Source organism: Natator depressus, chromosome 10, assembly GCF_965152275.1.
Source record: "Natator depressus isolate rNatDep1 chromosome 10, rNatDep2.hap1, whole genome shotgun sequence".
Taxonomy (NCBI): domain Eukaryota; kingdom Metazoa; phylum Chordata; order Testudines; family Cheloniidae; genus Natator; species Natator depressus.
The window spans coordinates 27091890-27103955 of record NC_134243.1 but is presented as its reverse complement, the minus strand read 5'-3'; the positions used below and the strand labels follow the sequence as shown (position 1 = coordinate 27103955).

Genomic DNA, 12066 nt, shown 5'->3' with positions numbered 1-12066 from the left:
ATGTTGCAAGCTGCTCCCTGTGGGTGGACTCCTGCAAAAGCATGCAGTCCTAATGACGGTTCTGTGGCCTTTATAGGGTCTTATGAGGCCATCCTCACAGAGTTCATTGCAGGATTGAGGGCTATGGTTGGGCAAACTGATGCACTCGGACAGAGGTCTGTTGATTTCGATGTGGCTCCTTGTAGCCACAGCATTCCATTTGCATGCAACGAGTTGCAGAATCAGAACCTAAATAACGAACTATAGTAGCAATATGTAAACTGATGCTGCATGTACCAGAGAATATACTGCTAGGAATTGATTATTCTCTTCTGGCTTTGTGCAGTGTTAGTATAGCCATGAATGAACTAATCATAGGGACAGTTGTGCCCTGGATGATGGAGTTGGGGGGGGGAAGGTCGGAAGGATGCTCCCTCTTTCAAGCATGAGCTGCTCTTTGGTATTATCATAATACAGCTTACTTCAGGATTGTTTCTGTTGTCTGTTCCACAATTTGTTGAGAAGAGAAAGCAAATTATAATTGTTTTATGGTTCCCCTTTTTCTATACAGGAATCTAATTAGGAAATCACCTAAAAACGATATCCTTGCTGTTGATTTAACAATGGGTACAATATTGTAGACTAATGACAGAAGAGTCATCTGTAGAAATGTGGGGAGGGATGTTCTGGGCAATGCTTTTCAAAGAGATTTCCCCCCCGCCCAAATCCCTTTTCCAGTGCTTAATTCAGCAGTTTTGCCAAAAAAGATTATTTTCTGTGAATTATTTCAAATCATTAACACCTTTCAACTACAAAAATTAGCACAGAAATGGATTTACTGACAATAATTATTTGTTCTATTTGGCTTGGATACTTTTGCTATAACTATTTGCTTTCCAAACTAATATCTTTGTTCCTATTTGCCCACCAAAAAATACAAAAGAAAACTGAACACGTATGATCAAAAAAGGCAGGTTGCCACAGCTGGCTGAGACACTCTTAAGTGCTGAAATCTCATGGAACTTATTTTCCACATTTGAGAGCTCATTATTGAGATTTTTCTAAAAAGTGGGGCAAACAGAAGTGAGGTGTTTGTTAATTTTTTAATAAGCATGTCAGACTTCCGCCGCCCCCACCACAATAAAAATAAAATAACTGTTCTCAATTTGACATACAATTATTGACCTATTTATAATAATCTGGGAAGGACTAGTCTGAAATTCCTCAGGCTCTTCTAGAAACTTTTCTTTCTTTCTTTCTTTCTTTCTTTCTTTCTTTCTTTCTTTCTTTCTTTCTTATTCATACGAATATGTGTCTGCCAAGTGATGAAAATGGAAAGCTTCCTTCATTGTTGCTGATTTTTATATAAAATGTCAGCCCAGTGAATCAAACCAGACAGGCACAAGGCTTGACTGGGTCATACAATAACATTTTGTTCTAACAGTAAGTTGGAATATTTTATATACATGTGAAGATTTCACTCTTTTGTTCAATATGTTATATGACAGAGGGGATAAAAGAAGGTTTGTTATAAATGATTTTGCGCATATTTAAATTAATCTTGCTACAAAGGTTAAAGGACGGGGTTTTCTCTATTAAGCATCAAATATCAAATCCAACCTCAGGGATGATGATTCTTGAAAAGGAAGCTCAGTCTTCTTATGAATGTCATCGGTGTTTTAGGGACAAGTTTACTTCAGTGTCACACAGAGTAGGTGTTACCTTGCTTTTTAGTATTGTCATTTTTTTCCATCTGAAATGTAGGCTCCTGAAATCATAGAATCATTGACTTTAAGGTCAGAATGGACCATTATGATCATCTAGTCTGACCTCCTGCACAATGCAGGGCATGGAATCTCACCCAGCGACTCCTGTAACAAACCCCTAACTTATGTCTGAGCTACTGAAGTCCTCAAATCGTGGTTTAAAGATTTCAGGGTGCAGAGAATCCTCCAGCAAGTGACCCGTGCCCCACGCTGCAGAGGAAGGCGAAAATTGTGTTGATAAAAGCATTTCCCACATAATTTAAAGCTTTCTCTTGAACTTCTTGTCTTGTGTTCCTCATTTTTAATCTTTTCTCCGGTTGCGAAAAATCAGCAATCAGACATGTAAGCCCATGTAATGACCTTTGTAGTGCTTGTTCAAAGTATCACACACAGGCCCGCCAACGGGGGTGGGGGCAATTGCCAAGGGCAATTTAAAAGGGCCGCCGGCAGCACAGCAGGGCTAAGGCAGACTTCCTGCCCACCCTCTCTCTACTCCTGGAATCAGACAGCACATCCCTGCGGCCCTTGGGGAGGGGGTCTCCATGCACTGCCCCTGCCCCAAGCGCCGACTCTGCAGCTCCCATTGGCTGGGAACTGTGGCCAATGGGAGCTGCAGGGGTGGCGCCTGCGGGTAGTGGCGCACGGAGACCCCCGGGGCCCCCTCCTAGGAGCCGCTACCAGAGAGCTGTGCCAGTCACTTTCAGGAGCCACCTGAGGTAAGCGCCGACCCCCTGACCCTCTGCACTCCTACCCCCAAACTCACCCCACAACCAAACTCCCTCCAAGAGCCCATACCCTGGACCCCCTCCAGCACCCAAACTCCCACACCCTGGACCCTCTCCAGCGCCCAAACTAACCAATTGCTACCACCACTGGTCATGCAAGTTTATGCTAGCAGATAGATGGATTTTTGTTACTTACCTTGTGCTTGTCATTTCTTTTGGAAATATAGCTGCTTTTTAATTGTGTTAGCTGCCTGTGAGTAAAGAACATGCACTAGACTGGCAAAGTGACTTTCAGACATCTTTAGATCTTCTAGCCTATCGTGTCCCATATTTAAATCCAGGAAGGTTTATTCTTCAGTCTAATGCTCATTTTATAATTTAAGGCATGAGACTGAAACCTACGGGCTTATAGGGCACACAGGCTTGCATAAGTGGTATTAGAGTTGGGACTTCAACTGTGCGACCGAGGAACATGTAGCACAAGTCAGGAAAGGGATATAGAGAGGTGCTGCAAAACTCACCTTTGCATTGCCTTGATACTGGCGCTTCGGTATGCTGAGCTAGTTCCTAAGAATCTGAAACCACAGCCAAACATAAGCTCAGTGAATGGGTAACCTTGCCATACCCCTTTCCTTCAGCCATGCCCAGTATGCAAACAGCAAAGAGGAAAGGTCTTGTAAGAACCTCTATGCCAGTAGGGTATCCCTTTACAATGGGAGGTTTCAGAGTAGCAGCCCCGTGTCAGTCTGTAGCCGCAAAAAGAAAAGGAGGACTTGTGGCACTTTAGTCTCTGAGGTGCCACAAGTCCTCCTTTCCCTTAAAATGGGGTGATCCTGTCATGGCTAGTTATGCCAACTATACAGCCAGAATCTACTGGCAACATGGAGCAAAACAGATGCACCACACTAGCATATCTGGCCTTAGAAGTGGAAAATGTCCTTTGATGTTATGTCCATCTTCCTGCCAAAGTAGGATAGCTTTCTACAGTACATGATTGCTCCGTACAGTGCACTTAACCTATATTTCTTTGGATGACTATATAGATTTATTTTTTCACAGTTGCAGCTTTTAGAGTTTCAACATGAGGGGGAGATTAGTGTTGTGACAATAAGGAAAATGCATCAAATTGTACCCACTGGCGAGAATTTGCCTCATCCGACTGCTAAACCGGGGTTCTTTGACAGTTCCTTGCTCCTATCATGCTTGATTAACCCACACAGTTATGGGCCAGTACGTACTTCATTGACAAGATAAAGTAAAGTTTAATGGCTGTTATTTTCATGATGAATGAAGTCTTTCCTGTCTTAGCTACAAAAAGTTCAATGGTACAGCCATCGGAATGGGAAGGAAATGAAATATGGTCGTGACTTTCAGCTGTGAGCATCCATCTGCATCTACCAGGATTTTTTTTTCTCTTGGACAAATTGAGTGGCCATTAGTGTTAGTTCAAAGCTGAGCAATATGTGTCATCCCCTTTGACAGCAGAGACTGAAGGATCTGAAATTCACTCAAATCACACATCTTTTGGACTGCACTGGTCAAGGATCTCCAAGGAGAAAACTTAGGGTTGAGGTTAGGGTCAAAATACCCTTAAGTAGCACTTTTAAAACCAAGGTGTTCATGAAAATTCACAAGAAAAAATTAATTAGTCACCATGGCTCGACCAATTTCCAACTTAGGTAATTACATTCTGGATATTTAAGACTTATGTTATTTGCTCCTGAAGTGTAGATTACGTATAGTATTGTTCTTCACTATCCATTTTATCTTATCAATGAATTGTTTTTATAGAAGAACACCCATCACTTGGGCTCTGACATTGATAAGTTGCTGTTTTCTGAAAAAACACTTATTGTGTCTCATGCCAGAGATGGCTACATTTCAGTGATAGATGAAGGGGATTCCAATATGTTATAGTTAAGGGATGAGCTGCACTTGTGATCTCTCGTTAAGTCTCTCTGTTGGCACTCCTTTCAAGTGTGAGGGCGCTTGTTTCAAGTGCAGTTTGCACTTAATTCTCTGAGAGTGGAACCCTGTGGTTCACCCCACTTTTAAACTGGATCACCGAGCTACAGCACTCCCTGTTTACCAACCATATTTACCTCCATCTCGCCCAAACATATTTATCTCCAGCAGGTCCAGCAAGATTTCACCTCTGCTACGGAATCCTTTCCAGGAGCAGTGATCAGCTAGTACAAGCTGTGTTCAAAACAGAGTATGAATTATTTATCCATAGAACATTGCAAGGAGAGAGAATGAGTTAAAAATATCAAAAGCCTAAATGCATAATGCCTTAGCCAAAACTTAACCTTTCCTTGACAGGTTAATTCAGACTTCTGATTAACTCAGGCACGCTCCCTTACCCCCCACCCCCCCAAGCACTGAGGTTGGGTGAGTCAGGATGCCTCCTGCAACTGCTGCCCCTTGGACAGCTCCACCTCCCACAAGTCTGTGTGCATGCTTGTCTTATTTTATCCAATTCAAACTACCTTTGTCTGACCTGGGACCCTGACCCTGGTTTTAATTAGTTTATGGATTTCTCCAGAGGACATCTGAAGCAGTCTGGAAATGGTGGCTTCCCTGTATTATCTATATGAGCAGCAGGGAATTGCATTGTGTTTACAACCATTGCTTTGGCTTATTTCAGGATTTAACTTTTAGTCACCTTTTATGCATCAGTAAAATAACTACAATTATATATAGACATATAATTATCTAGCAATCTATCTAGCTATCAGTAACATTAATAAAAATTAACACAGATAATTCCCACATTCCTCACACTATATATAGGCCCCACTCCTGCTTAAAAATCAAAACAATGGCAAATCTGTGTTTGACTCCAGTGATGCAGGATCAGGATCATAGTTTTTAAGTACAGCATTTTCAGATGAAATATCTTATACAAATATGAAATACCACTCTATGCATACAGATTTGTTTAGGGTTTCTTCCCTTTTTCTGCTGCCTCTGAAAACCTGGGATCCAAGTCATCTCATGTCCCAAGTGAAAGATCGCTTTCAGTGGGCACCTGTTAACTCAGGAGAAGATGGGAGTGTGATGGGGAACCTTTCACATAGCTTGTCACGCTTTTTAAATAATTGTCAGTCTTTGCTGAGGCAAGGCTTGAAATAGATATGTTCTCACATCTCCGGATTGAAGTGTTGTAGGAAAGCTGTGTGGGGAAGCTTAAGTGGCTTCTGCCTACAATGCACTGTTTATTGTCTTGAGCCAATGCTTACCAGTCTGTGTTTTATGAGCATTAGCATTCACAAAATATAACCACCACTCCAGGGAAAAAAAGCCAATATTTTATACAATCCTCAGTTCTCACCATTTATATTTCATGGTGACATAACCAGACCACTGCATATTTAAAGATAAACAGTTCAATCATTTCTTCAATATATAAATACTGTGATCAAACTTATATATCTACATACAACTTCCACTAAAACTACAGGATCCTGAAATAACAGCTTCATACTCCCATTTTCTTTATAGAAATTTATTATTTATTAATAGTATTTATAATTATAATATTTACTCAATCCTTTTTCTGTTGTTGTTTTGTTTTTTTGCTGTAGGCTGGAAATTAAATCCAGTTGTCGGTGCAGTTTATAGTCCAGAATTCTATGCAGGTAAGAGTACCACTATACTTGTTAGTTTTATCTTGTTTTGTTGTTGTTGAAAGTGTACAAAGTGTTTTGAGTATGAGTTCATTTATTTCATATTGCCTGCCGATCATTAAAAAGTTTATAATGAAGGTTTTTACCAATAACCTGAGCAAATTAAAATCTACCCTTACAATACATTCAAGTATATGACTGTTATTTAATATTACATAATAGATAATAATAATTCTCTGTGAAATCTACACTAATATATAGACTATATATAAGCACATTCACTTTTGCCTAAGGAGTAGTTTAGACTAATACTTAATAGTAAAACAGGAAAATATAACCATAATCATTTTATTTCTTTTAAGTATTAGTTTTAAAGTTTTTTTTCAATGTTTTGTTTGTAAATTTTTTGTATATGCAATTTTAGATCTATTTGGGAAAATGACAATTGACTCTGGGATCTTGAGTGGGTGTTACTCCATTATTTAAGTTATTTAGTATCATAGCAGTTAAAAGGGAACACACCTGTTTGTTCATGAAGTCTAACCCACTGCCAGTGTAGGATAAGATCCCCCCCAAACTGAGAATGCGTGCCATTTTAAACTGATACTTCATTTATTTTGGGCCAGCTGGCATGAGGGAATTATTTAACTTTTCAGATTCAGTGTTTTACTTTTGCATAAACAATTTTTTTCCAGTTAGAGTGAAAAAAACCTTTAGCAAATGGAACATCTTAATATATTCTTTGGCAATTTCTTTGCAAGTAGAAGTACAGATTAATATGTGCAAGTGTATTTATCCGAAAATTACAGATTCCAAAAGGTGCATCTAATCCTAAAAATAACTTAAATCTTGTTAGTGTTATACCTGTGGAAACCACCTTTTATCTATCGAATCTACAGCGTGGCCAAGTTCTGCCCTGGAGTACATGGGCTCCGATCTCATTGGAGTCAATGGGATTGTGCCTGCATCCATCTGAATGCAGAATTGGGCCATAATCAGTAACATCTATAAAAAGTGCTGTGAAACCATAACACTTAGGATTGACAACTTTCTAATTGCAGAAAACTGAACAGCCCTGCCCTGCTCCTTTTCCGAGGCCCCTTCATCTCACCTCCCTCCATCGCTTGCTCTCCCCCACCCTCACTCACTTTCACCGGACTGGGACAGGGAGTTGCGGTGTGGGAGAGGGATGAGTACTCCATCTGGGGGTGCAGGCACTGGAGTGGGGCTGCGGATGAGGGGTTTGGGGTGCAGGAGGGGGCTCTGGGCTGGGGTTGAGGGGTTTGGGGTGCAGGAGGGGGTGAGGGCTCTCGTTGCAGGTGTGGACTCTGGGGTGGGGTTTGGGGTGCAGGAGGGGGCTCCGGGTTGGGGTTGAGGGGTTTGGGGTGCAGGAGGGGGTGAGGGCTCTCGTTGCAGGTGTGGACTCTGGGATGGGGTTTGGGGAGAAGGAAGGGGCTCCGGGCTGGGGCAGGGGGTTGGAATGTGGGAGAGGGTTCGGGGTCCCAATGGCGCTTACTGCAGCTCCTGGGAAGCAGCCACCAGGTCCCTGCAGCCCCTAGATGCATGGGTGGCCAGGGAGGCTCCACATGCTGTCCTTGCACCCACAGGCACCACCTCTGCAGCTCCCACTGGCCACGGTTCGCGGGGGGTAGGGGCAGTGCACGGAGCCTTCCTGGCTGCCCGTGCATCTAGGGACTGCAGGGACCTGGCAGCCACTTCTGGGAGACACATGGAGCTAGGGCAGGTAGGGAGCCTGCCTTAGCTCTGGACCCACGTTGCGCCACCGACTGGACTTTTAACAGCCCAGTCGGCGGTGCCAACCAGAGCCACGTGGGTCGCTTTTTGACCAGGCGTTCTGGTTGAAAACTGGACGCCAGCAATCATAATAACACTTAAACTCCAGTTAAGGTCTGGTCTAAAGCCCACTGAAGTTAGTCTCTCCGTTGACTTTGAATCAGGCCCTCAGAACACAGCTGACTGCCATTTTGAAGAGATTATCTGTTGAAAGTGAGTAGTTGAACTGCAAAAGGCAAGCAGACACTGTGTATTTAAAAGATTCCAGTTGGTACTGAAATCATGTAAGTCTTTTGTAGGCCCCTAAGCCATACATGAATCTTATACTAAACTAGTTTAAGTAGCTCTATCCCTATCTTTCCATGTGTCTGTTTTTACATGGGTTTTGTATGTATATGAGGTACCAACAAGCTTTTTTATTTTTTTTCTAAACCAAAAAAGTAGATACTACTGCTACTACTCGCTCAGCTAACTAAAACATTGCAGGACATGTTTAGTTCATATTCTTTGAAAACTAACTTTGAGCTAAGACCAGAAATAGAGTGCTTCATCTCAGAAGAAGATACATAGCTGTCACTATAATGATTACTACCAGCAAATGCTGTTATATATATATATATATATATATATATATATATATATATATAAATGAGTAGACAGCAACAGTCAAACATTTTTTCGGGGAAAACAAACATGTTGAACAAGAGCAATTTTAAATACCCATATTGAAGGCAAAGGAAGCTGCCTGGGCACATCAAGAGCAGAATTTGGTCTATAGTGTGTTAATAAGCATTAAAGTGATGTATTGGTGGGGTGCACCATTGTGGTATTAAAATAGTACTGAAATGTATAAAGGTATTTAAATAGCTTAATTCCTAGCTTAATTCTTAATTTAATTCAATGGAATTAAGTTATTTTAGCTCTACTCTAAGCATAGGCAGGATTTATTTCCCAGTTTTGTGTGTGTCTATAAGTCAAAATAGAGAATGTGACATTGATCTGGTTTATATATTTAGCCAACCAACCCTGAACCTGCATGAATTAGGAAGTCAGAGTCATTAGTCGTTTTATATAAATGACTTTGTGTTAATGACAAATATCATAATATTCTCATAGTGCAATTATCGATTTTTCTCAAGCTTATGCAGAATTAACAACCTGGCTTCTAATTGTCTCACAGACTAGGGCATGAAGAGTTCACATATTTTTGTAAATTAAAATCAATATTTTCAATCTCTCCTAAAGGTAATTTTCCTAATTTAGTGGACATTTCCCTAACATTTATTTTGTCTTTTAATTATAAAATGGCAGGTTATTGATTTTTGTGTATAACCTCTTCAAGTCCCAAGTGCATTTTTACTGCCAACACAGGGAGGTGTTTGCCCCTCTTAATGAGAAGCTTTAATTACCATTAGAACAGTATTAATTTAGTTTTATGAATTATGACATGTTGCCTACCACATCCTAAAAAGCTCTTATCAAGACACTTTGTTTTTTTTATTTTTATCTGAAATTTTATTCCATTCATACATACAGGCAATTTTTTTTAAACTGCACATCAAACTCCTATGTTGTTAGTGCCTTTAAAATACTGAATGAACAATAATGTTTCCCACAGACGTATTTAAACTTGGTTGAAAAGCAGTGTATTATTTTTATTTTAAAAAGTACGTTAGATCTCCTAATGTGATAGAAAATAAAACAGTAAAACAGCAACGTAGTGTCTGCCCACAATAATTGAATGGTTTGGCATTTTGTGCCATTCTGTCCTATGTCATTTGCAGAGGAGGCAATAAAACTTTTGAAGACTTCGGAATTAGAAATAAGGTTTTAAGATGGGTAAGATTTTTAGTTTTTTAGTTTAATTATGTTTTCCAGTACTACCATGTTAAAATTTAACATGGAAAATACCTTCTACTTCACATTGTTGTATGCAGTGTTTTGTAGCTGTGTTGGTCCCAGGATTTAGTGAGATAAGGTGGGAGAGCTAATATCTTTTATTGGACCAACTTCTGTACTGAGACAATGTTTTGTGCAAGCTCGAAAGCTTCTCTTTCTCACCAACGGAAGTTGGTCCAATAAAAGATATTACTCACCCACACCCACCCTCTCTACTACTTCACAGTCAGTGCAAGAAGTTCCTTTTGCCTGCTAATAAATGATGAAAAATTTCGCCACTTTGGAAATGAAAGATGATATATCTACAGAGAAACTGTTGATTTAGAGCACCTTTAATCTTCATAAATAAGTAAGAAAACAGAAGGTTATACAAAGCTGTCTGGATGGCACTGATGAATGGCAGATTCACCCGTTTCTCAATTGCCGGTGAAGACACACGCCGCAAGGCTTAACCACATTGTACATCATATCTGCCAACTCATTTCTGTGATTAAATATTCCATCAGTGCGGGCTATAAGGCAGTAAAGCTTAACAAGATTCATAAGATGCACCACTTGAATACACATAACTCACTTCCTTGGATGGAGAGCACCCTGCATGCACAAGAAAATTAGAATTGAGTTAAATTACTCCATAAGACAAGATCAATAAAGAAAGGAAAAGATCCCCTAATGCAATGCAAATCTAAGATATAGTTATGTCCTGATAACTTGAAGCAGACAATTAAAGTCAAAAGTGGAGAAATATAATGTGAATCAACTCTAAAACCCTGAAGATAATGGTAAACAGTAGGACTAGTGACATGATTGTTATTGCTCCACCTTTTTCTCTAAGTATACTATAAAAGCAGACCTTTCATTAAGAAAATGTGTGAGAGATAAAATGGAGAACGAACAGAGGTACACGACAGACCCTGCATATGCAAGTAATTATTTCCCTGTGAAAGATATTACAGCAAAACTATTTTTTGTCCTACTGAGGAGCTTTATAAGTCTTTTTATAAGTGGCTTTGAAATGATCATGGCTGAAGCAAATTAGAACATCAAGAAAGTATGGCTGCTTTTTGCCAGATGATAACATTAATAGCAATATGATAGTAATGGTTTAATATTTTGGTTAGGGTGTGTACTTTGATGACCAGTCTGGCAGGACAACGATGTACTACTGAGGTATCTTTTGGAATACAGCTGTTGTAATTAGGATTTCTAACAGAGCACTCTAACAAAAGACCGTGGAGACTATACCACAACATTGGCAAGTTGCCACAAACTTTCCACTCCAAGATCTTTGTAAAGCACTTCAGCAATATTATGCTGAAGGCAAAAGTCCTGAGGTTTATCAGATGAAACCCATTAACGGTTTTTTTTTGTGCTCAACTGTTAATATACACACTTTATAATCAATATGTAGGGTTTTTTAAACTTGCATTGTCTTCAAATAGACCTCTTTCAACTAATAAAAACATACTGTTTGGAATGAGAGCCTCCTCTGCTTTAATGAGGAAGTTTCTGTACCAGATTTCTTCAACAAGAAGTGTTGGACAGAGATGCCATTGCCATTTCAATATAATTTTTTCAGAACACCATTTTAAAAGGGTACAGGCCAGCTCCTCCCGAGGAATCGCAGGGAGAAGTACTGTCCTGTTTGTCTCACATGTACATTTTCACAAGTTTTTGTTTTATTTATACATCTAACTAATTTTAAATACATTCCAGGGTGACTACTAAATAAACTGTATTAAGCTAAAGCCTTCTTCCCATCATTATTGTGCTGAAATACAGTTTCCAAGATACAGATTCTTATCTCCACTTGGAGGAGTGTTCTGCTGGAAGACTAGTTCTTCTATAAATCTTCTCTACCTCGTCTAAAAAAAGAGATCTTGGAGTTATTGTTTGATAGTTCTCTGAAAACACTCAATGTGCAGTGGCAGTCAAAAAAGTGAACAGAATGTTGGGAATCATTAAGAAAGGGATAGAAGATAAGACAGAAAATATCATACTGCCTCTATATAAATCCACGGTACGCCCACATCTTGAATGCTGCATGCAGGTGTGGTTGTCCCATCTCAAAAAAGATATATTGGAATTGGAAATCCTTCATCAATTTATCTAGTTCTTCTTTGAACCCTGTTATAGAAAGGGGGCTTCTGTTCTCTTCCTTGGGCCCTGCACATGGTCCAGGGTTCTGAGAAAGGAAGGTGTGGGAACCAGGGCTGGTTGGGCTGGGGAGGATGCATTTTGTCATCTGTGCAGCTGTGGCATGGAAAAGTTAAT

General features: G+C 40.0%; 1 protein-coding gene across 40 annotated transcripts in view; it reads left to right on the top strand.

Annotated features, from left to right (window-relative positions):
* Nucleotides 1-12066, top strand: part of RBFOX1 (RNA binding fox-1 homolog 1) — a 2406891-nt gene that overhangs the window by 2278457 nt on the left and 116368 nt on the right. For all 40 annotated transcript variants that reach the window (XM_074965534.1, XM_074965499.1, XM_074965501.1 and 37 more), the window contains one exon: nucleotides 6058-6111. In XM_074965534.1, coding sequence (XP_074821635.1) covers nucleotides 6058-6111 — 54 coding nt within the window. The remainder of the gene's footprint in view (nucleotides 1-6057; nucleotides 6112-12066) is intronic.